We start from the raw sequence: 25330 nt of genomic DNA, 5'->3' as shown, positions 1-25330 counted from the left end.
AGGAGAGATCAAAGTCTGAAAATTAGGGTTGTAGCCCAAAATGAAGCCCAGGTTTGTGCCCTCTTCCCAAAACCCATTCTCTTTGAATCCCTGGTTTGGCTATCATTTAATATATTGCCATGCCAGGAGTTATTGCAAACAATCCTCCTTGATCAAGAGAAGTCCAGCAGCTGAAGTAATCCTCCAGCAAGGACCAAGTAGGCAGGAAAAAGAGTCAGGGCTGAGGACCTCTTAAAGATTTTTATTATTTATTGATTTTTTTTTTCAGAAGATGCTCAGGCAAAAGGGAAATGTGGAAGGACCCGTTCCCCCCTGTAATGCAGCCATGTCCAACATGAGGATAGGGATAACTCTGATGCACTCCTGATGGGGCTGATGCTCACCGTGAATCCCCTGGAGTGCATGAACATGAAGCATCTCCCAAGCTGCAGGCTTGTGGCCAGACCCTTGATCTTATTCCTGGGGTGGATGCATGGGTCCTGCCCACCCAAATGAAGTACGAGCCGTGGTGCGGTGCATTGACAAGGGCTGCAGAAGCTGTTATCTCCTGTGACCTCTCCTGATCATGACACCACAAAGGGAAAAAAAAAAAAAAAAAAAAAGAAAAGAAAAAGGCCATGCCAGGCTTTGAAATGTGCAACCACCTGAGCTGTAAGTTGATTTCTTTCACTTTCTGGAAGCGATTCCCCTTGTACGGGTGCTGTGTTCAGCAGTGTATGTGCAACTGACTGCTGCAAACTGCTCGTTGCACGCAGAGCCAGCCTGCCAGCCAAGGCAGGTACCTGCTCTTTTCCAGCCCCGTTCCCAGCGTGTTTGCTCTGCTCCTGGTCTGGCAGGGAGGCTGTGCAGAAAAACCAGCGTGGGTTCCCTCGGGACTGCTTGCAATCAGCCTCCAGTGCCGTTACCTGTATCACGCAGCCCAAGTGCTTAACGAGTGCCCCGGGGCGGGCAGGTTATGAAAGAAGCCCCATTAGCGTGCCCCTGGCTGACGTCAATGTGACGCGGTGTAATCAGGGGAAAATGCAGAGCAGGATATGCAGAAACGCTGGGGAGAGCAGGCTTTTGGGTGCAACTGGAATAATAAAATAATAAAAAAAAAAAATAGAGGTGGAGCAAGTGGCAGCAAGAGATGAAGGAAGATTGTCTTATCAGCCGGGGCTGGCAGCTGGGGTGAATTTCCCCTCCTGAGTGCAGACTCTGCAGGTGTGGGTGATGCTCTCCCAGTGCTCAGGTGCTGCAGGTCCAGCCCTTGCCATGGGCACAAGCAGGTCTGCATGCACCAGGATGGCCACAGCAGGGGACAGTGGGCAGGTGCAGAATTGCAGCCCTCAGAGCCCAACACGACTGAAGACCGCCTGTTGCGTTGAAGCAGATTGCATGCTCGCCTCAAATTTTGTGATATTTGCTGAGCTACCTCCACCAGTATTTCTGGCTTTGTTTGAAGGAAAGGAGTGAGTGAGAGCACTTGTGTTCCTCTGCTTGCAGGGCAGACCCTGAAGCTGGAGCCCAGGCAGGCTGGAAGAGCAGAAGGCTCTTCCAAAACGCACGTGAATCCGAGTTTTACTTCTGAACTTTGTGGTTTTTGACACGGCCTCCTGGTGCACTCCATCTATCCCTTGGTCTCCCACTGAGCCTTCTGCTGTGGGATGCAGGCAACGATCCCTCTAAAGCAGCATGGGGAGAGTACAGTTTCCAACACAGGACCCTCTTTCCATGCACCTTGGAGCCCAAGGAAGGTAAGCAGTGGCTCCAAAAGCTCCCCCTGGGGGACGTCGGAGAGAGGAGCGGCGCACACCGAGGTGGCTGTGGTGGGACCAGGTCGTGGTGGTCGGGGCTGCCCTGGGGTAAGGCTCTGGTTTGGCTCTGCAGAGGATGGGGGCCCCGGCAGCCTTGCACGACCAGCTCCCGAGCCCGGTGTGTCTTTCAGCAAGACGTGCAGTTTCACCACCTGCTCGTTCAGGCCCCCGGCTGCCACGCTGCCTATCTGTTGGCGCGTTTGCTCGGCTTTCCAAAATGTGCCTGTCCGGCTCCTCTGGCATCCAACATGCTGCTGCCTGCCTCGTGCGCGCTGCAGATTCGGGTTCCTCCTTGGAAAGCCTCCACGTCGCCAGCTATTTTTGGAACAGAGGCATCTATTGTCTTGCGCCGTTCCCTGCTGGGTTAAGCTCACAGCTGCCGAGGCCCCTTCCCCCAGCACCCTCTCCCTTCCTTCCCATGGCACGGCTTCTGCGTGCCAGGCAGCATCTCCAGATATGCTGCTAGAGCACCCCAAGGCAGGGCAGGGCCCTTGCCACCGTTTTGTGGGTGCCCTGAGCCAGCGTCTGCCCCAGGAGCTGTCAGGGGGTCCCACAGAGGGGTGGATCATGGTGTCCATCTCCAGCAATAGGCTTCCTAATCCTGCTGTGAGGTCCTGCCAAGCTGATTTGCAGCACGGGACTGGGTCCTTCACCCCTCCAGGCTGAAGCCAGAGATGGAGCAGTGTGGCAGGGGCTACAAACAGAGTGCGTGGGAGCTGCACTTCAGGCTGAGCCCTTGCATTAGGCAAGAAAGAGAGGAATTGCTAGACAGGCTGGGAGCTTGTGGCAGGGCTGTCCTTCTCCCTTGCCACAGCTTCCAGAGCTGGGCTGGGTTTTGTAGCCCTGGTGCCCATAGCAAGAAGGTTGGGCTGCTGCTCCCTGATTTCGGGACCTTTGGGATTCCTTTAACCAAAAGTTTCATCTCTGATTTCCTCGGTCATGTTAGGTTCCCTTTGCTGCCCATTTATTTGTGCCTCTACCAGAAAGCTAGCTGACAATTTTCAAGTGTCTTGCTCTGCAGAAGACTGAAGGGGGGGGGGGGAAATGCAAGATGGGACAGAGCTATTTTAATCTAAGTCCATCTGCGTTGATAATTCTCTATCCAGTCCCGATCATTGCTGGAATTCTTGAGCAGGACAGGGTTTGCTGAGCGGCCTGGCTGAGCAAATACCTTGCATGCTTTGCAGGCGCTTCAGCCTCTGCATGCCCATGCATCTCTGCTTGCAGCCTGGTGGGTCAGCACATGCTTGAGCAGAGCCACCAGCGGAGCTGCAAATGCAGGCACCCGCTCCCCAGCACGGGGAAGAAGCAGAGCCAGCAGCTCCTTCCCGCCGCACGTTCCTCTCCCTGCAGTCAGATCCACGTCGCGGGAACAGCGAATTCGGCACTGATGGCCCCTCAGCATGTTAGGAAAGTTTCGTGCAATCTGTTTACTTTTGGACATATGCTGCGCTCGTGCAGCCTGGAGTCTCGCTGCCTCTAATAACTTGAGGTGCAATTTCCTCCTGTTTGGTGCCTGGCACACTGATCGACACCTGTGGAAATAGGCCTCCGGGGGGGTGCAAAATGCCTTTGCTCCTCTGGGGTAGCCCCTTTACTGCTGCTGTTAAAAAAAAAAAAAAAAGGCACATGTTGGCCCTGAGGTAGGGATCCTCCATGGGAAATCAGAGGGAGATGGGAGGCGATGGGACCACGCTGCACTTCACCACCTCAGGAAGCTTGAGGAAGGCTGAGATATCCACATCTGCATGGAGCTGCATGGATGTATATATGTGTGTATGGAGCTGTAAAGATAGCTGTGTGTCTCACAGAAAGCAGATTATGCTTCCAAGGAGGAGTTCTCTAACCCTCGTCGCAGGGATGCAAGGTCTTTGCTGCACCTGGGAGCTGCCTGGGTGGACAGGTGATGTGCATTTAATGCACAGTATCTCTCCTTGCAGAAAAAGAGCACGAAATCCTAGTTTGTTTTTCTGGTTTTTCCCTCGCTTTTTGAGCACTGCTCCAGAATAATGCCCTGAGGGGGATTCACTGAGCCCTCAGCTCTGTGCCACGGTGTCCTCCTGCATGTGCCCAGCTCACCAGCATGGCTACAACAGATTTTGCACCAGAAGAGACAACTAAACAAATAATAATTGAGAAAGGGCACTATTTGAGGGTTGGGAAAACAGATTTATTTATTTATTTATTTTCCAGCAAGAGTGAAGTTAAATGGGACAGAGATCTTCCTGCACCCTTTCTGATCTCAGATGAGGAGCTTGGGCCCTGTGAACCAGGTAAGGTGCATTCGGCAGAACTTGCTTTTCAATGTACATATTAGCAGTGTATTTGCAATGTAAATTAATAAGTGCCATCTGCTTACCTCTGATGTTATGAGAATGTTGTCTTGTGACTGGCTACAAACAAGACAACATTGAAGAGGTAACACCTGCTGGTACATATTAGTGCAATTTATTTTCAAACATTAGAAGATTATTTTGGATGGGAAAAATAGGTATAATCTCCTCTTGCTGTGTATTAAGTGCTAATGAGAGGCACGTGTGTGGATTGCCAGACGACATCGTCGAGGAATAAGCAGTAAGGATGGAGCAAACGGCATGCGAGGGCAGCAGGAAGGAAGCCGTAGCTCTGCAGCTCGCCCCCGACTGCTGGGAGATTCAAGGGGATGTTTAGCTGTGAAAAGTCACTGCTTGTCAAGTGTAAAGCTTGCTGTAGGAGTATCTTGATTTCAGGCAAAAGTGCCCTCTAGGAAAAAAAAAAAAAGTCGAAACATCCCTTTTTAGCCTTTGGGGATGGGACGGTTGAATTTTCACTTCAAAATCACAGCCTACTTTTGAAATGGAAATCATTTTAGTACTGAGGCAGAGACAAAATCTTTCAATTTTAGCAAAATCAAATCTTTTATTTGACCCCAGATATATGTCCCCCCCAGTTTTCAGGATAGGAATAAAATCTGGAGAAATGGACAAAAACCGGGATCCTTGCAGACAGCCTCCTGTTGCACCTCTGTGTTTTGCTCACCCCCTGATTCTCCTGCAGATTGGCAGCACCGCAGGGCAGTGACTCGCAGGCGTGGGGTTTGGTGTCTGGCAGCGGGCAGGTTACGAATTCCAGCGTGGCCATACAGGTATTTATGTAGGCAGCTGCTGTGTTGGTGACTCGCTTTTATTTTACGCTGCCTGAAGCATCCTGAGGCAGGAGCGGTGCCGGAGTGCCCGCACAGGAGCAGCTGGGCTGTGAAAGGCACCACAGCCGGGTGCTCTCCAAGCCCTGCTGCAGGCGATGCTGGTTTCCCCCATTTTGTGCACCCTGCAAGGAACTGGGTGTGCAGGACCTGTCCCCGGGGGAAGTGTCTTCTTTTCATGAGAAAAACTTTGGATACAGCCCTGAAGAAGGGGTTGGAACCTGCAGCAGCCAGCAGGAGCATCCCTGGGGACAGACCGGTGCCCTGGGCCAGATGGGAGGGTGGGGAAGCCTGAGCCAGCAGGCCATGAGCAACTGCTAAAATGTTCCTCTTGGGGTGCATTTTGAGTGAATTTTCTAGCAACATTTATTTTTGAAAGGCTTGCTATCAGTGTTACTGGGCAAACCTGGCAGTTCCCCTTCCTCTGCAACAGACCTGCTGGGAGCAGCACTGCTGGGATCTCTCACAGCACTAACGTGATGCACCCAGGGGTGCGATGCATGGCAAGGATCTTCTTGCCCTGGGTGCAGGGCAGACCACAGCAGCCCTCAGCTCAGCAGCAGTGTGAAAACACCGAGCAAGTATCAGGCAGTGCAGGTAAATGGTGTGGAAGCAGCTCTGTGCAGTGTACATAGCCGAACCCAGGAGTCCCACCTGGAGCAGACCTCCACGGAAGCAGATTGCAGGGGTCAATTACGCTCAAGAAAGCAGAAATGGTTGAAAGCACAGGTGAATTCAACTGGGAAAGTACTGTTGTGTATTGACCTTGTTCTCATGATCTTTCCCTAAACATCCACCCTTGTTACAGACCATAACTGCACGAGGTGCTTGCTAGAGCTGTTAGACAAGAACCTGAGCTAAACTAATCTAGGCAAAGAATTGCTTACTGTCAGTGGTGGGCAATATTTTTATGCTCTTTCTAAACTGATAAAATAATTTTGCAGTGAAACGGTATTGATGGGAGTTGTCCCCTTCCCTCCCCCTGCATCTTCTGTCTCATTTTAAGTGCAGGGCCAATGGTGGGCATGCATGGTGATCCCCTACAGTGAAACTGAAGTTTCACCAGTTTTAGGGGGGAGAAAACAGAGAGGGCCAAGGGCTGGAGCATTGCCTGGCTGCAGTAGAGGGTGCTCATGCCAGCCACCTCAGCTGCTGTCCTCTCTGACAGCCCCATCTCACCCGTCCCCTGCCCCTTGCTGAGGGATTGGAGCCATCAGGGCCATGCTCACTAGCTAACACCTTTCCCACACGATGAGCTTCTGCCGTGCTTCCTCCCCAGCTTAAAACTTCCCATCCTTTTAAGTTATTCTGGAGATGCTCAGCTGCCTCTTTGCCCCTTGGCCTCCCTCCCTCCTCCCTCCCCCAAATCCGGGGCGATACAGTCAAGCCCTAATGAAACACTGCCGGTGACTCAGGCCCGCTGGCTGTTGTGGGTGGCACGTGGCCCAGCTTACAAATGCCACCGCGGGCGTTAGCACGGGGCATTACATGGGCAGGGGGGTGGAGGGGAGCTCGGGGGGATGCTCTGCAATCGCTGCCCACCCGCAGGAGGCCAGGGCAGGGTCAGGATGGTGCGCGGTGGCTCCTCATCCCCAGGGCTGGGCAGCTGCCAGAAAGGGGCTGGCCACAGCTGGGTTTCCTGTTAAAAATAACTCCACGGCATAAACTTTCACGGGAGGAAGGGCAGAGAGCAGCGGGGTCTGGCGCCGTCCCCTCGGCCACATCAGAGCCCAGCTCAGCAAACATCTGCCCGGCCGGCGTGAGTCAGCAGCGGCCGGGGGCAAGGGCAGGAAATGTCTGAGTTTGACCCCGGTGAAACCCAGGGGAGACAAGCCTTTGGGGCTGGAAGGAAAACAAACACTGGGCTAAACTGATGCACAGAGGACCTCTGGTCTCTGGCTTGTTGACCGCTTCACTTGCATAAAAGCAGCAAAAATGGTGAGAGGAGAAAGAAAGAGAAGAGGTGAGGAGCACGGCATCCCAGAGAGGCATGAGGAGGAAGGCTTTGTTGTTGGTGTTGCTGTTTGGCTGCAGCATTTCCTTTGTTTTCCCCGTGCCCCAAGCACCCAGCAGCACTGGGCTGCTCTGGCTGTGTGGCATCGACGTGACCCCATTTGCTTTGCCAGGGCACAGGGGGATCTGGTTTCCCACACCCTCCTCATCCTCCCGACACCCCCAGCGCAAGGCACCTGTGGGCAAGGGGCTGCTGCAGCTTAGGGTGCATTTTTTGCCTTCCCACTCAGTGTTCCCCATCCCATGCTGAGCTTCTCTTCCCTCTGGGCTGCTGTCAGTGGCCGGGGGCTGCAGAACGGTCTGCGGAGCTGGGGTGCCTCCAAGGCCGCAGCTGCCCCTCACAGAGGATGCTCTTGGCTGTCATCAAGTGAAGCCGTGACCTTGCACCTCATCAGACAGGGCAATAAGGTGTCCACCCCACCAAGAAGAGGGCATGCTGAGCACATCATGCTCACCAGCTCCTGCTCCACAGGACCGCACAGCACTGCCGTGTCCATCCGGTGCTCCCCAGGTCGTGCCAGTGGTGGATTCCCTCGTCCTGCCAGAGCCGCCTGGTACAGCAGGGCTGGGAGGAGACGCTGGTAATTTTCCACTATCCCCGGCATCGGGAGGCACAGAGCAAGCACTGAAAACCTGGCGAGGCTCCACTGCGGGTTCACACCTATTGCTTTCGCAAGACGTGCGATGATAAAACCCTGAAAGGCAAAGAAAGGCCATTGCTCTGATTCACTTAGCATGCTGCAAGCTGTCTTGTTTTGTTCCCTCTCCTCTTTTTCTTTTTCCTTCCCTTTTCTGGGAGACGAGGGGGGAGCGTTACGTGTTCCCAGGCTATTTCAGGCCATCGCAGCACTGGTGTCTCAGGTAGCCTGACCCCACCACCCCACTTCTGTCCCAGCCCTCTCAGCGATCCCAGGATCCGCATGTCGGCTGTGACACTTCCTAATTGCTCAAGATGGATTGCTTAAGAAAAAGCCTTCCATATGGTCCACAGGATTTATTTATTTTTTTTATATTCCCCCCCCTCCCCGTTTCTACAACTGTTACAGGAAAAGATATTTTTCCCCATTTGACATATATGTAATCTTCTTCTGATACACAAATGCCAGATGGCACTGCAAAAAGATAATAAATGTGTCTGCAGCCTTCGACAGTTAAGTCTGTGAACCTCGAAAATGGCTACAGAGGAGCTGGGAGTGGCTGGGCTCAATTTTTTTTTTTTTTTGGTCGGGGGTGTTGAAAACGAAGCATTTCATCTAAGGGGGTTAGGTGAGCCTGGAAATGCTCTGTGCCTGCCCCATGCCTGAGCCTGCTGGGGATGCTGCTGCCAGAGGATGGAGAGGCTCTGATAGTGGCTCTGCTGCTCCCAAGGTGGACAGGGGAGTTGGCAAGCTCCCAGTGTGGAGATGCAGGAGGAATATGTATTATTCTGCCTGTATATAGCCATCTTTTGGTGTGCTGGGAAACACAAAGTTTTTGATAAAACCAAACTCTTTAGGTTTTTGTGATGCTGGCTGTCTTGCTGGCTTCTCCCAGGGAAGGTTTCCTGCTGGGCATGTTTGGAACGTGCTGGTTGTGGCTGTGGTGGAAACACGACACAGGCCCTTCAAACAAGCCCTGTGTGACCTGGCCTCGGGTTTGCAAGCAGCGAGCAAATAAAAGCCAGCTCGCCTCTGCCAGGTGAGCGCTTTGTGCCTGTGCCTTGTGTCAACCGTGGGAAGGAAATCCGAACTGCAGAGGGATTTGGGTCTTAAAACCACCTCTGGGAAGGGGCCCTGTGGTTGAACCAGCAACAAGGAAAGCAGATTCCTGAAACCTGGTGAAACAAAGCTGTTTGCAGCTGATGGGCACCTTACCGTCAGGTTTGGAGGGACTTTGGATCGGGTACTGGAAACCCAGGGAGGAGAGCTGTGAAGAGTCCTGCCTGCTGCAAGGGCGGGTGAGCAAGATGGCCTTTAATTTGGTTAGGAGCACCATCCTGTAACCATGTTACTCTATGTAAATGTTGCTTAACGCTAATCTGCTAACACAATTTCTCTAATTATGGGGATGAAAAACGACTGTCTTCTTGCTTTGTGCTCCGGGATAACCTTGGAAACGCAGTATTTTGCTGCAGCAAGGAATTTCCTCTCCAAACCTTTGTTTAATAAACAGATACAAGAGCAATCAGGTTGCAAAGCGCTTTCCTGGAAAAGGGCAGATTTTTTTTTTTTTTTTTTTTTTTTGCTCAGGCTGCGGGGGAAGGGAGGCCGTCCGTCTGTCTTCACGCATTGAACTCCTTTTCTCACGCCGCGCCGCTCCTGTTGGCGCTGTGACTCACCCCGAGCCGTGGATCTGCTTTTCTGCAGAGGCGGCTCGGCCTCGCCGGGGCAGCCCCTGCTTTCACCAGCAGGCACCTCGCTGGCTTGGGTTTCGTTTCTTCCCCATGACATCCATGTGCATGGGGGAGGCAGGGAGGGATGAGGCATGGCCTCCACACACACGCTTTGTTACCTTTCCTCCTGCTGCAGTGTCCCGTAATTTGTTCCTTTATCCCAGAGAAGCACCCTCTGGAGCCACCTGCCCCCACCAACCCAACGTACCACGGAAGATGGTCTCCACGACCCACCAGGTTTCAGGAAGATGAGGGGTTCTCAGCCTCAGCTCAGGAGTGGCTTTTTGCACGATGTTCACCTGCGATGAACTCAGCTCAGCTTTGTGGTACCTGCCGGGCAGGCTTGAGACCTCCAGAGGTCCTGCACAGCTGAATTTTTTCTGCTGCTGACCAGAAGAAATCTGATGTTTGGGACAGGCTGCAGGGCTGATGGATATCAGCTGGGGAAAAGGCTGCCCAGCTCTTTGGCCTGCTGCTTTCACTCCACAGCCCCATCCAGGAATTTTCCGCAGCCTTTGTACAGATAATCAGTCACGCCATCCCCAAACCAGTTGATGGCCTGCAAGTGAGGTTGTGCAACTCTTTTTTTTTTTTTTCTTTTAAAGCTTTACCACAAAATACAAGCTATATGGGAGGTAAACCTGCTTGTGCACGAGGAAATTAAACTGGCATGGCTTTTATCATGCCTGATGCAGAGTAACTGCCCGCGTGGGCATGCTTATTCTGGAGCAAGGGCTGAGCCCAATGCACCTGATGCGATCTCTGCTGGGGAGTGTCCAGCAGGCAGGCGTGGGACGTGCCCACGAGGATGAGCTCGGAGGGGATGTCCCCACTCTGTGGTCCTTTGTGAAATCATGCAGCTTTCTGCAGGACACAACAGGCTGCAAGGTCACGGGTGCTGTTCTTAGCGTGTGCAAGGCAAGCTTGCTACACCTCTGTGTCTGTCCAGGGGTGACCACGTCTCTTCCCACCAGCAGCAGCCATTAGTTCTGCTTCCATTTAATGCATTTTTCTGCTGGGCCTTTTGATATCTGAACCTTTCCTGGTGCTCCATGGCTGAGTGAACAGAAGAAACACCCATCCTGAGCCATGGGGCTTTGGGCTCATTGCAGCTGGACATGAACTTTGAAGTCTCCCTAGGCTATCCTGTGAGGGGAGAAATGTAAAAAGGAGTGAAGCCTCGGAATGACATTGCTGGTTTCCCTGTAAATACTCAGTGCCATCACTCCCGCTACCATTTACCATAAACCTGAACTGCTTTCATACTTTATTTTTAACCAGAAAGGTGGGCGATTGCCACAAGCTGCATCCCCCCTGCCTGTGGGCACACAAGCCAGGGAGGAAATATTTTCTGGCTGGATCTCCAACCTGCAGCCAGCAACATCTGGGCTCCTCCAGAGGCAGCTGGCGAGGCTGGCCAAGGAGGCCTGTGGCAGATGTGCTGCTGATTCAGAGACATCCAAACACGGGTGTCCTACAGGCAGGGCCTTGGCATTGAGGTGACCTCAGCCTTCCTTCGTGCCCAGGGCCAGCACAGAGCCACCAGCTCCGTGGTGGGGCTCGCTGCTGCAGATCCCGCTCTCTCACAGGGTTAAATAACAGTGGAAGCACTGAGAAAGTGTTTGTGGTGTTATATCAACTAAAGAGCTGTTGAGACCAGCGAAGCGGTTATTAGATTTGTCCCTAACACTTATTAAGTTTGTGCCTGCTGCTGAGATGGTTGTGCTGCTCCTCTGTGTATCCGCGGACATGTCAGCTATACCAAGGCATTTCCAATTATCCCGTCACCTACCAGATAAGGTGGGCTCAAATAGTTTCTTTAATTTCTTGGAAAAAAAAAAAAAAAAAAAAAAAGCAGAGGAGAAATGCAGCAGCTCAGTGATTCTGTATTTTAAATGGCCTTCGAATAGCAAATGCAAGCTCAGTTTCCTTTCAGGAAGCCAGAGGAGGGCACATTCTCACACATGTGCACGCTCACACACATGCATGCACGCCAGCAGCACTGTGGGCAGATAACACTCCATCCCACCCTTCTGCCCTTGCCGTCTTCAACATTTCCTCTTAGGTTCTGCAGAGAGTTTTGCAGGCAAGGAAGGAACAGATAAACATGGGACTTTTTTTGGTATTCAGCTCTTTTCTTTCCTGCAGTGCTGCTGACAGTCTGGAGAAGTTGCCTCCAAAGCATGTGCCCGTTGATGCACCTATGGGCCAGGATGCTGGGTCTCTGTGCAGCACCGTGCTGGCACCCCTCTGTGTGCTCCCCCTGCTCCTCCAGACCCTGCAGAGCAAGGGTGGGGAGGTGCACGCAGCTCAGTTTTTGCTGACCTGTGTCTCTGATGACCTGGGCTTTCCAGCTTGCATAAGGAGCTCAGAAGCGCCCGGGGCTCGATTTCAAAAGGCATTTCATTTCTAACAGGCAGGTGAATTTGGCGCTTAACTTCCAGTGAGATCTAACTAACCAGCCTAAGTGCTTTTACAGTCCTCGCTGGGTGCCTATCTATATCTTTAGGTAGAGAGATAGGGGGGGAAATGTGGCTTTTAATAGCTCGTTAGTCAGAGCGAGGCATGCCTGTGCTGCAGGCGAGCAGCTGTGCTGCTGCAGTGTGTGTGGACGGACCCAGGGGACTGCTGGAGGCTCCCATGCCAGGACCAGGCAGGACTCAGCCCAGGTAAATCCTCTCCCATAGTACCTGGAGCAGCACGCAACCCAAAAGCTGTATGATTTGAAAGGAGACAGGCTTCGGGCTATTAAAAAATGACCAATTTACCAGCGTGGTCTATGGTTTGCCCTCACAGGTGTTGTGTGAGGGAAGCCACAGGCTGTCCCCATCGGTGGGCCAGGGCTGTGGGGACAGAGGGACAGCACAGAGCTCTGCTGGGGAGCACTGCTGGCACCAGCAGCAGAAATATCCAACTGGCCAGCTAGGGCAGGAATGAGCAGCTTCGAGATACAGCAGGAAGGATTTCGGTCAGGCATCAGGAAACACTTTCTATTAGTAGGAAAAGTGAAACACCTGGAGGGACACAGCTCGATTCCCAGCTCTGCTGTGATTTCAACATGACCTGAGCGAGCCCCTCAGCCCCACTGCACACCTTTTGCCCATCTTTGCACTGGTGTTATGAGCACTGCCCTCCCCTGCAGGGGTGCTGTACATCAAACGAACTATTTAAAGCCCGTAGCAAACAAGCCTTACAGAGATATTTGCTATTATTTCTGATTGTGTGGACTCCAGAGTGACTGATTATCATTTTTTCCCCGTGAGCAAAATGATGGTTGTCATAAAGAATGCTTTAGGGTTTAAGACAGATACAGACTCTTTTAACAGCATTTATTTCTGAAGAACCTTCATCTTTACTCTCCCTCACGACAGCTGGTTTTTGAGTCATGAGCTAGTTGCAATTACTCTGCCTCTGTAATTCTGTCTTCCCCACACTCTTCCTGGCTTCAGAGCCACTGGAGGATGGTCACCTGTGTGGAGCTGTGCACAAAAATTGGATCCCAGCTGCAGGCAAGGGTAGGAGGAAGTGAACGTGGAATATTTCAATTTAAAGTGTGTTTATTGTGCATTCTGTCACTGATTTGATGTAAAAAAATTTGCATGCAAATGACAGCAGATTTGCATCTCTCCTTTCATTGACTGCAGATGTTGAAAAAAAAATATATTCCAAGGCTTTTTTTAAAGCTTTCAAAACATCTTAGTGGAGATTTTGGCGGCTGCCCTATTAACGCATCTACGTAAATATGCTGACCTCTCCTGAAAACAGTAAGCTGATGCCAGGGCATTTGCATTGATGTGTTCACTGCAGCTCGCTGCAGTCTTTGCCCCTCCAAGATTTCCAGCATCTTTTGGGAAATATGTGCTGCTGACAACCTTGGACATGCAACCATCTCTCTTATAAAAATGTGTTTTTACATCGAAACATGTGGAAGAGTTTTTCTAATTACCATGAAGATGCTAGATGTTTTTTTATAAGTTGGAGGTGGAAGGAAATGAGGAGCGAGGCCCCAGGCAGCCAGGAGGCATCCAGAGAGCTTTGGAGGCATTGTCTTCCATCGTCAGTAGTGGGCACTGAGATGAGAGCAGCCTTGGGCAATGGGACTGAAATTGCTTTCCCTTCCCTGGGACCAGGCAGGCTGTGGAATCCATCGTGAGCACCTCAGGGACATCCAGAAGATGTCCTGGGATATGCCTGGGGGAGGTCACATCTACAGGGCTCCCCATGCAGCCCTCTCCCAGGGCAGGGCTGTCTCCAGAGAACAGTGACCACGGCCCCAGGTTTTGTGCAGAGCAGGTTAGGAACACCTTTTCTTTGTTTTCTGGGCGGCCCTCGACTCCAGGCAATCTGGGCCTGCTTATCAGAAGGCTGCTACATATTTACATACAGGCTGTGTACACAAAATTACACTGTATGGGGTGCTCTGCTTTGCCTATGTTATAAGATAACATAGCAAATTTGCAGCCCCAGCAGCAGGCCTGGTAAACAGGGCACAAAGTGGGTCCTAAAAACCACTCAAGCAGTAGCTGTTTTCCTTTCCTAATCTCCTGAGTGAAGAGTTGAATATTAAGCCTCTCTCTTGACTTGATTTATTCCAGTCACCCATGTTTCAACCATTGTGTGGGAATCGAGGACCTTCTTTTTCCCCAGTCAAAGTATTCTTTGACTAGGGAAGCTACAAAAATGACCAAAAGGGGAAAAAAAATAAAAATAAAAACAAAACCAAGAAACTAACCACTAAACATAAACAGGAACCGGGCTGCTAATGAAACAAGCTCTGCTGAGGTTGCTGTGACTCTACAAAAAATTGGCAAAAAAGTTACTCTTCTAAAGCTGCCAGGTTTAAATAAGATGCTATCTGTGTGGAGATTTTTTTAACATTAGCTCTGCATCTGTCTTCAGCTAAGAGATATAAATAGATTTATACCTTTCTTTCTATGTATATAATTTTATATATAGGTGTGAGTGCACATTAAGTGTATGCGTGTGTATGTGTATATAAAATATGCACAGTATCTAGATAGAGCCATCCATCTATCAAGTTATAGGCCTATCTTGTGCTCATTCTAGAAAGGATTTAAAAGGAATTGCCTAAATACATAATACATGCTAGGGTTTTTTCTTTTTAAGAGACGAGTCAAGTCAAATGCTATGATATAAATTTTTAATACCCCTATGACCTGATTTTTTTTTCGTCTTGTGCAAGGAAGTTAACAATATGAAATGTCTTTCTGTTGTCTCTAATCATGGGCTGATTTGATAAGCTGTAATTATTATTCATATTTGAGATCTGCAGCTAGGGAGATGCGGGAGGTGTGGGGACCATTGGGATGTTTAGGTTTATTATTATTTATTACTGCTATGAATAAAAGAATAACGATTACAGAGATTCTGCCAAGTAGTTCACGCTGCAAATTTAACCCATTTAAAAACTGTTGCAATCCATTTACATCTGATGGATTCTGGAAGTCTCTTTAATCATGTTTTTTGGTTCCTTACCCTATCGCAGAGGTTGTAAATCTGAAAGAAATGGCAGGAACGATTTTTGTAGGCCCTATCAAAATGCATTGTGTTTGTTGTTTGACCTTGGGCACTCTGTCTCCTTAGGAACACTGGAGGAAGATTGTAAGGAGTACTCGTGTCACAGCTGCAATTGTGGTTATTACTATTCATCATCTTACTAGACACAGCATTCAAAGACTTGTGCTGAGCAGAGAGAGAGTTGTGATCCCCATTATTATCAATATCCAGTGCTTTACAAGTGTCTTGGCAAAGGTGAAGGGGGTTGGTAAGTGGGAAACAGCAAACAACATCTTTACTTCGAGAGCAATATGTGCTTGTGTTGATTTCAGCACTGCTTCTCTCGAACAAACTCAGAAATCTTTGTCTGTCCGGGAACTGCCAGTGTCCTTGAAAACGTCCCGGTGCTGGCACCAGGCTGGACTGAACATCCCTCCTGCCCAGATAGGTGACAGCAGGTGGAACGGCATTTTAAAGACTCTGAGATGTCCACGCAAAGGAGGGGAAACGTGCAAAATGCGTGCCTAGCAAGGTGGTGGGGAACGGGTCGTCACCTCTCAGAGAGAGGAGGAAATGGGTCCGATGGAGACCCTGCTTTGCTGGGGGTGCTTTGCTGTAAATGCAGGCTTCTATCACCTCCATCACGCCTCGTGAGGAAGTGGTGGAGGTCAGCTCCGTGCTCTCTCACAGTGGGGAGAGTGATTCTCCTGAACACCCCCCATGATGTTGAACTTAGCGATATGGTTTAGTGGAGGTCTTGTTAGTGTTAGGTCAGAGGTTGGATTCGATGATCATGAGCTCTCTTCCAACCTAGACAATTCTGTGATTCTACGTGCAAAGCACGATAGGTTTAACCTTGCGAAAAGGAAGAAGAGAGCAGTGTCCGCACAGCCCTCCGCTGCATGCTCTTTTGTGCTGCACAGATTTTGTTCAGATCTGTAACCTGTGTGGCACCATCCAAGGGACAAAACAAACGTGTTTTCAGAATAGCAATTCGTTCTTTCAAGTGATGTAAGTCCTTTGGGCTGCTTCACTTAAAAGCTTTGACATCTGTGGGTGTATGGGTGCAAATATATTGCTTATTTGTTCCTCTTACCCTCCTGGAGTCAGAGCCAGAATTACCTTCAGTCATTACTCTATCCTGCCTCCATAAGTATAGACTGTCCTTGAAAGAAAAACGAATACATCTAAGTAACATCCTTTATGAAAAATGTGGGTGTAGATTCCAGGAAAAATGCTCTCATAAAACTCGTAGTTGTAGGAGGCTGAGCCATGTGATGGCCAAAAACATCAGAAGGAAGAGCTCTGCAGCAAGAGGCCATGGCTTGAAAAATCCACTGTCGGTTTCAAGCCTGAAATGTCCCATGGAAGGTAGAAAATCAGCCTGATGTTCACAGGGAGTGGTCTGGTGCAACTACCCCTGTCTCTCAGTGGAAATAAACTCCTGAGCTCACGCCTTAGTAGGCATTTGTGTCTCCTTCATAAACTCTGGTACCTGATTTCTCCCCAAATATCTGTTGGTTGGTGGAAATTCTGTAGATGACAATAAAGGGTTGGGAGAGCCAGTGAGACTTTAAGAAGTGATGTTTCAGGGCTTTAAGGAAAGCAGTGGCATTTTGGGCCCAGTTTCTCCTCAGTTCCCTGAAGCTGGATCTTCTCTGTAATGTACTCAGAGGCAAACAATTCATTTCAGAACCTGAAATACACAGATTTATTCCAAGGAACCCCTTATGTTTAGGCTTTACATCTTTCTGTCTTCAAATATTTTGCCCATTAAATAAGAACTTCAAATTAAGATTGCCCACAACAACATAACCTCCAAAAATTTGTGTCCTGTATCCCCCCCTTTTTTTTTCAATTGAGACTAATCCAGACTTTTAGCTATGCCAGAATATTAGTTCTCTATTCTTTGCGTGTTTGCTATACACATTTTTATGACACAGTCTCAATATCTTTTCCTTCGTTTCTTCTACCAGGGCAGAGTTTGAAGATATGAGCCACAGCATATGCTATTGTCCCTTCCTAGAACAAAGTATATTGTTATGTTCAAAATGCGATGCTTTTCTCCCCTGTTAAATGTTTTCTAGCTGTATAGACCAACCATCTGTTTCTCCTTTTCTCTTCCATCATTCAATTCTTTGCACATTATTCAAATTAATTATCAATTAAGAACTGGAAAGATTGGATAATCAAATTACAGAATGGTGAGATGGTCAAAGTAATACAGCACCTTATTAAAAGCTTGCAGATAATTAATAAGCCAATAAATTCATGATCCCTTGTTTTACAGATGAACCTTCAGCCCAATAAATGAAAGCAGACATGTGACAGAGTGACATGTATCTCTTCTTGGTCATTTATTTATGAGCATAGGAAATGACATTGACTAACCCCCTTTCCATTCCAAATTTCAGATTGTAATCTCCTCTCGGATGTCAAACTAACCCAGATAATAAAACAGCTTGAGTCTCAAGACGTTCCCCAGAGAGGTAAGAAAGTTCTTTTTTATTTCTTGTGCTAAAGTGAAGCTGGTTTATAAGGCATGAAATTAGCTGTCCTTTCGCTCTATGGTTGTCCCCAGAAGAGGAGGAGGTCTGTGTTCGGGGTGAAGGCAGAGCAGTACTGCTGGCTGCTGTGCCCTTGGGCAGCTGTACGATCACACGGTTGGACCGTCTTTCAATATCCCTCCATCGAGCAGTGCTCAGAGAGGGAAATTTATGAGGCTTGGCAGCACGGTTGGCACTCAGGGAGTGCCTGGGGAAGATGAGGATGGAGGAGAGCTGATTGTGCCCTGTGTGATACCTGAGAGATTCTGGCTCTGACCATCTGTACAAGCTGATGTGTCTAAACCTTTCCTGTAGTAGTCCCTCCGGCTTCTTGGCCTCTTCTTTCAGAGGTAACCATATCATATGTTTGCAAAGGTGGTGGCTCATCCTCGAGCACAAAAGCAGAGATAAACCAAAATTTAGGGTTGGAAAGGGCTGGAAGAGATTATGCTGTCTGGTCCTGTGCCCCAGAACATCAAATCCACCTTCCTCGCTCCTGGTGACCTGTCTGCCACCTCTGTTTTTCTGCTTGCTTTCATTTTCAACTAGAATTTTACTGGCAGGACTTAAGGCCAGCTTTGAGACTGTGCTGAGAGCACAGATGCCCTCTAAGTCCCCTGTCCTCTGGGAATGTGTCTTTAGGGGGTTGCAGCTTCAGTTAGCTGGGACCCTAGGGTCTCCAGCAGCCAAGAATAAAGTTGGGGAACTAACACAAATGGCTGTCGCCATTTCATGTGGCTCCTGATGACAACTCGTTTACCTCAATATTATTTCCATCCCTTTTTTTTTTTCCTTTCTCCAAAGCCTCTTCCATCACCCCCACCCCCCAAACCCAAATTCATCATAGCTTTGTAGCCATCACAGCCTGCAAAGCATCCTCTTCACATTCTCCTAACGCAATTGCACATAATTAAGCAGTACATTTACATGTCAGACTAAACCCACTGTCCAAGCTGCTCGTTCTGCTTTGTGCAGCGCTGTGCCAGGCATCCTCCAGAAAGGATGCAAATCACAGCACAGAAAACATATTACGAGTGGCATGCAAGATCTGTGCCCACTTTGCCCATTGTGTCAAGAAAACAGAAATGCTTGTCAAAATACCAGCTCGAGTAGGAGCTTGCGGCTTCTGGAGGAATAAAAGAACCATGTTGGCAAGCACAGGACTAGACAGGCAGATGTCCTCCTCTCCACCCACTAGAATTTTATTGGCAATTGAGTTAACAACCTCTTTGCATATGAAAGTAACGGAGAGGCGCTGCTGCGGCCTTGCTGGCAGGAGACTTGGCTGCAAAACCAGTGAGACATTTGACAAGGAAGCAATATGTTAGCAACATCTCTTCATCCGTGTTATCAGGGCCAAATTGCCACGGCACTTGCAGCCATGTGGAGGCATTAGATGCAAAGTGTTAGACGCCCTGCCATTCTTCCTCGTCATTTTCCCCTTTCTCTTATTTCTTTTTCAGTACAGCCTGGTCCTGACACTTCTCTTCAAGTGGCTCCAGAGCCAATCCTTCCTTGCGCTGCTGTGCATCTTTAGAAAATAGGCTGCCAGGTGCTGAACACCCACATTTTGAAGTGATTGTTCATGGTAATAAAGAGTTCTGTTTTGTTCTTGTTGTTGTGCAGACTGGCAGAGCCTTTCCAACCATTGAATTTTCACAGCAGAATTTGTACCCCATTTCAGTTGTGCCCATGCTCTTTAGATTTGCAAACTCGCTGAGTATCTGCAGTGGAAAAACAGGTACCCCTTGGTGGACTCAGAATAACCTTGCACTGCTGAGCTATGGGTCTCTGGGAACGGTGGTATCTCCAAATATGCCTGCGGACCCCCACTAGAAAGGTGCTGTAGGGCAGTACAGAGCAGCCTGGATGAGCAGGGGAGCATAACAAAGTTGGCAGTCTCTGGGTCAGGTCGGGAGACCCTGTGTGGATGAGGTGTGCAGCTGAAGTGCTGCTCCTGTGTCTACAGGGGAGAGAGGGAAGGACGTGGAATGTTCTAGGAAACCTGCCCAATCTCTCACCCAGCCATCGAGCCCTCCCTAAAAAACAATCCCAATAATGCAGCAAGACTTTGTAACAGAAATACTTTCTCACCTGTTCCTTCCAACTCGTAAGGGCTCATTGGGTTTAATAAGCCATTGCAAATTGCTGGAATCACATTCTGCTGTATGTACAGCTTGGAGGTGAATAATTTGTTGGTTAAGCATCAGGGGATTATGGAAAATTCCTGTAAGGAGCCAAAGAATGGAATTGTGTCAGAAAAGCTGGAGGCATCCTGCTTCCCCTGCAAAGGTGCTCCTGAACTTGGCTTCCCATGCCCACCCCTGAGCTCAGGTTTGCCCATCACCATCTGCACTGTCCCATGACTAGCCACAGGACCGGGCAGTTGGTGTCCCTGCAGACCTTTGCATTGCACGCTGTCCATGGGGACACCATCAGCTCTCCCTGGGCTGGCACTAAGCATGGTTGTATTTTCCTTTTTCTGCTCCCTTACCACTTCCTCCCAAGCGCTCCTCTTCAAGAAGCAGGAGAGGTATCTTCAGTGCTGCTGTTGCTTCTCCAATAAAACATGCAAGCCCTGTGTGCCTGGATTTCAGGATGAGGGCTGCTTTCTTCTTGCTGTTGTGTCTTGGGCTGTGCATCCATGTGGCTCCTCTCTCCTTCTCCTTGTGCTGCCTTCCACTTCTTCCCTCATTTCTATGCTCTGATGAATTATTTTGTGGGGTTTCCAAAACCCTTTCTCACTTGTGACACCATTCTGGTCATCAGTTGGGTATGACATAGACCCACTGCCCCTTCAGCCTCATGGTCAGTGCACAACTTACCCAGGTCACAACACATTTAAGCACCTTGGCTCATGGTCTTCACTGCTGGAATGACCAATAAAGTCATCTTAACGTCTAGGCAAGTGTTCAGCTACCAGGCATGCTAGGTTTCTCACAACCTGCATGATCTTCCAGCTATTAATATCTTGAGCCTGAGGCTCCTAACCTTGTGCTTTAAAGCCTCTTTCTCCCCCGGGGCCAGCAGCATGTTGGCATGCCACGGCAGGCCGGGCTCTTGGTGCAACTGCAGTGTGTAAGTTGAAGATGTACACTTGTTCTCAGGTGGCTGCAGGTTGCTCTCCTTGCAGGTTTTCCCAGCTTGCCTGCCAGCCCCAGGTGGGAGAGCACGTCTTCCCTGCCTCCCTCCTGCTCTCCTGCCCTTCTCTGGCTTGTTGAGTCGTTGCTCCAGCCCCGAGTGACTTCTAGTTCACAACATTAATTTTACAAGGAGAAAGCAAGTTTCTCTCATTGCCTCAGGTGTCTCAGGTGAGTTTAAGCATCACCTTTGCTGGGGACAGATTGGCTGATGAAGGGGTCATATCTCCCTGAAGTCCCACAGAATTATTTGTACTATAATCACAAAGAAATTGAATCCAGAAGTCCTGCTGAAAATCCCACCCAGCAATTTATTTCTGCTTCTCCCTGTTCCTCTGGATAATGGTCATCTCTCCTGAGAGAGGGATGGACTGGTCACTCGTGGCCCCTGCATCCCTAGACAGACATCACAGTCTGTGCGGTGGATGAAGGTTCAGTGCTTCAATGGGTGACAGACGGGCTTCCCCAAGAGCCTGGCCAGTGGTGCCAGGTGAGCCTTTCCTTCCTGTCCCCATGGATGCTTTAATCAGTGCTAATTGGAGCAAATTTCTCACATTCTGTGTACACAATCACAGCGGGTATGCCCGCTGAATGCTGTACCCAGAGCTGCTGCTCCTTGAACTGCTGGTGAGGCTATCCCAATGTACGGCCAGGTACATCTACCACTGAAAACACACACTGTGTGTATTTTTCCAGGGTAAAAAATGCTACTACAGTTTCATGTTTCTCTTCACATTTTCCTGTTCTGTGCAGTACTCAAAAGAACTGTCGCTGTTGTGTTTTTCTTACGCTGTCAGGGACATTTGCAGTGTGGGATCCAGGAGCAGAGGACCTGACATGTGCAGTGCAATTCTCCTTCTTTTTCAACCATATAAAATGCAGTCATGGCCTGAAATACTGTGTCATCCCTCAGCGAGTGGAAGCTGAGTTGCTCACCTGTAGGTTACTCCTCTCTAAAAACTAAGGCAGGAAAGGGGCCATCAGAGAGGTTCCTCCCGCTCTGCATGCTAACATGTTTCTGCCTGAGGCTGGAAAGGAAATTACCATTTACTTGAAACCTCCAGACAAATGTAGAGCAACTGGGCCAGGTTCACTTGCAGTAGCTAGGGCTTTCCCTATTCTCTGTGGCAAACATATAGCTGGTTCCTACAGCTGTGACCTGGCTCAGGATATGTTTAAGGAAGCACCACAGAAGAAGGGGGCACTGAATGGTTGAGGAATATCATGTCATCAGAGACTACAGCAGTGACAAAATCACTTCTGGCTGTGTTGGGGGATTTTGTGCTGTAGACTAATGAGGAAGAACATTCACTCCTCTTATGATCCCCTGTAGATGAGATCCTTGGAGAGGACCATGTAATTCTCTGCTTTCTACCAACAGCTTTCAGTTAGTGAAACATCTGTTGGTGTCTGGCAACGCTTCCTCCTGGTGCAGGTCTATGCTAGAAGCTGAAGTTGTTTCCCAAATATTTGTCTCTCATTACATTTTTCAAAGCAGAAATGTATGGATAACCCTGAACACGTGAATCAACAGCAGCAGACACACTGGTAACTGCCAGCTTTAGCAGAGCACCTGAAACATTGGCACCAGGATCTGTGAACTTCTCCTGCAATGTGAAGATGAAGAGGAGGTCCTTCTTTGCCCAGGCACAACTGACCAGTTGGACCTGTGCAGGACCTGTGCAGGACATGCTGGTGAGGACCTCGCCCTGATATTTGTAATGGTATCAACGGGACTACACTGAGCTTCATCTCCAGAGGACCTGGACCACAGCATTGTGTCAGATGTCCACAAGTGTTTAATGCTTAAGAGGCATTTTTAAGCCAGACTTGGGCTCCAAAATTACTCCAGTGGTTTTTAAAATGGTATCAGCCCTGCATCCCCGTGGTTTGGAGAGGTTGTTTTCCCAGCGGAGCACCCTGTCTCCCTATCAAAGTCCTTAAATGCTGAACAGACAAATGCTGGGAAGGAAATCAGCAGTGCTGAAAGGTCTCTCGGAGAAAGTCTGCTCTAGGATATGGAGCAGTTGTCTCTGATCTCTCCAGCTATTACCTCAGTCCTCTGCCATGCTGCTTTTTATATCCTAGACCACATCACGGAACACATGAAACCCAAAAGCATATGGAGTTTTGCTGCTGACTTCCCATGGCCAGTCAAAGCCCGAACAAGCATGGGCAGCTTATTTTCCACTTCCCAGTCCCCAGGCCCCATCCATCACAGAGCTGTGCACCTCCTAATGGCCTGCGTTTCTGGAGGAAAGCAGCTGTTAGAGCACTCAGCGTTGCTGTGTTCAATCATAACATCAGAAAAGTGCATAAAATAATGAAAGCAAACTTGCCATTGTCTGAAAAAGAAAGGCTCCTATCATGGAAAGCCACGCTTTCCACAGACATTACTGTATTCCTTTTTCCGCTTGACAATTTATTCAAGTATCAAAGGCTCAAGTCTCCTGATAATTTTGTCTGGTCAGAGAACAAGCATCTGCTCTCTCTGATTGCAGGTCACTTCTCTCATGCAAAACTTGATTGAGACATGCATGTCAAGGTCAGAAATGAGTCTGAGCTCATACATTGTTAGCCTAAAAAAAACAAGAAGTAGAAAAAGAGATAATAACAAGACTTTAAAATGGACTTTGGTAATGCGTTTTTGTTGCGAGCATGATGTAAAGAGGAGTTAATTGCAGCATTCTAATGTATTAATTGCTTGTTAGTTGTTAAGTTTAAACCATTTGCTGGAAAAGGATGATGAAATCTGGATGGAAATCAGCCTATATTGGACAGTGGGAAGATTGGAAGTTTAGAAAGAGGAAGGTGAAAATGATGTGATTGGAGCATAAAAATAGAGCATTCCAGCCAAAATAATGTGTGCAACTATCAGTAAAACCCTGGGCTGACCACTGGTTAAGAAGAGCTTTGCATAAACATCAGCTACCTTCAGAGTTCTTGGAGATGAAATGTATGTGAAAAGTCTTGGCCTCTGGGGGTGTAAAAAACAGAAGTAATGCTAGTTTACTCATCTGCTGTTTGCAAGGCTATGAAAAGAAACTTGTGCAGCTCATAAAGGATCATCACCTGCCTTGCAAAACATCCAGGCCTGATGTGCTTGCTAGGTGGAGTGTTTTCTCTCCTTCTTTCAGTCTTTCACCTCTGCACGCTCTTCCACAGTCTTTTCCAATTACGAGCTTCCCCCTGAAAAAGCACACACCAGGCCTTCCACGTCAAATTGGCAATAAAGCCCTTGGGAAAACAATTTCCTGTGTGACATTCACAAAGGGAAATTCTGCCTGGAAGGAAGCACTGTTAGGGTGAGTTCCTGCACGGCCACAAACACAACGAGCCGTTCAAACCGTTTGATGCAGTGGACAGGCCCGTCACAACCATCTTTGGGGAGGCATTTTTTGAGATACTTATTTTTTTAAAAAACACTTTTCCTTTTTTTTCCACAAAATGCTGTCTCTGATGGACTCCAGAAGAGCGTGGGCTGAACTCCATCCTCTTTCATCTGGATCCTGGAGGCGTTCTCACCCCCGCTCCCTCCACCTCCACACCTGATGTCCTCGCCAAGTGCATTGGGAAGAAGTTCTGATCTGGAGCACAACAGCACACACCCTGAACCTAGCTAGCTGGAGATACTACTGATGAGCTGCCTAAGTGCTTCTCTTTTGTTCCAGCCCAAGATTTGAGGCTCATTCCCCCTGTCCTAGCCAAGCAGAGATTCAGAGGCAGAAGTTCTTACTGGTCTGACGATGATGATGATGAGCTACTCCAGGGGGCCATGGGGCTTATCCCCATGCATCCCCTGATTCCTGAGTGTTTGTAGCTGCAGAGCTAGCCACAGTCTGCCTGTCTGAGAGATCCAGCAGAAATAACGTGCCCTGTGGGAATAGGTTGCCTCACCCAGGGCCTGATGGCACGTGTTCTGCCGTTAGCCCAGCGCCTGGTCCAGCTGCAAGCCGAGACCTGCCGTGGTTAACGTGCTGCTAGGAGGCTCGTCTAGCACCTGTGGGAGCCCATCGGCATTAGATTGCCCTTTGTGATCTTCAGTGGTGTGAAAATAAAATCTCCTGCAGCTCGTGTGCCCTGTACAGTCCAGATAATGGCACAAGGGTGGAACAGAGAAAGTAGGGAAGGGCATTTAAAGCACACAAAGTCCTGAGTCTCTCCTGAGCCAAAGCTACCTAGCTCATCCCTGAAACAACCACCAAAAGAAACTCTTGGTGTTGATCCATAAATTGCAGCAGATGATATGCCTGCCTGCTACGGGTAATCTACTGGGCATCAGCAGAGCACAGAACTTCTCCTGAACATCTTGGACCACCTCCATAGTATTGTCCATGAGGACTGCAATGTTGTAGGCAGCTTCTGGTGAAATCAAGCAAAATGTGTGTTCCTTGGAGAGACCTGCACTTTGTCAGCTGATGATCAAGCTTTGCTATCTCTTCTCTTAAATAAATACTCTGTCCCTGGAGGGGGCTGAGACTAAAGGATCTAAAACATCTAATCTGTGAAGCAAATGATGTCTTGGATACAGTCAAGTTTTCCATATGAAAAAATTAGTCCTAGCCAGAAGTACATTTGCTTGCATTTCAAACATACATCTCTCCCTGGCCAGCAGTGAATTCTGAGCCAGGTGACAGGCTGGGCACACAGGGGCTGCACACACCATGGGCAGCTGTCAGCAGGCACCACCACTGCTGCTGGTGGGAAGCTGCAGAGGTGAGAAAGGAGAAAAATCCTCGTCAAGTTGTGTCGTTTCTGCTTTGGGA

General features: G+C 49.0%; 1 protein-coding gene across 5 annotated transcripts in view; it reads left to right on the top strand.

Moving 5' to 3' along the window:
• The first annotated feature begins 1246 nt into the window (after positions 1 to 1246).
• LOC311438513 (uncharacterized protein) overlaps positions 1247 to 25330 on the top strand; it is a 35490-nt gene continuing 11406 nt past the window's right edge. The window contains exons 1-4 of one of the 5 annotated variants that reach the window (XR_014694153.1): positions 1254 to 1736; positions 3990 to 4069; positions 17293 to 17367; positions 21362 to 23224. Coding sequence is in view for 2 of the 5 variants with exons in the window: in XM_084522968.1 (XP_084379094.1) it covers positions 1675 to 1736; positions 3990 to 4069; positions 17293 to 17367; positions 24035 to 24150 (333 nt within the window). In the remaining 3 variants the exon portion in view is untranslated. Of the gene's footprint in view, positions 1737 to 3989; positions 4070 to 4725; positions 5729 to 17292; positions 17368 to 21361; positions 25059 to 25330 lie in introns of those variants that run through there. The other 4 variants (XM_084522969.1, XM_084522968.1, XR_014694154.1 and 1 more) reach the window with 4 other exon arrangements.

Source organism: Aythya ferina (genome assembly GCF_964211825.1).
Source record: "Aythya ferina genome assembly, chromosome: 6".
Taxonomy (NCBI): Eukaryota; Metazoa; Chordata; class Aves; order Anseriformes; family Anatidae; genus Aythya; species Aythya ferina.
Note: the sequence above shows the minus strand (reverse complement) of the source record. Positions and strands in the feature narration are given on the sequence as shown.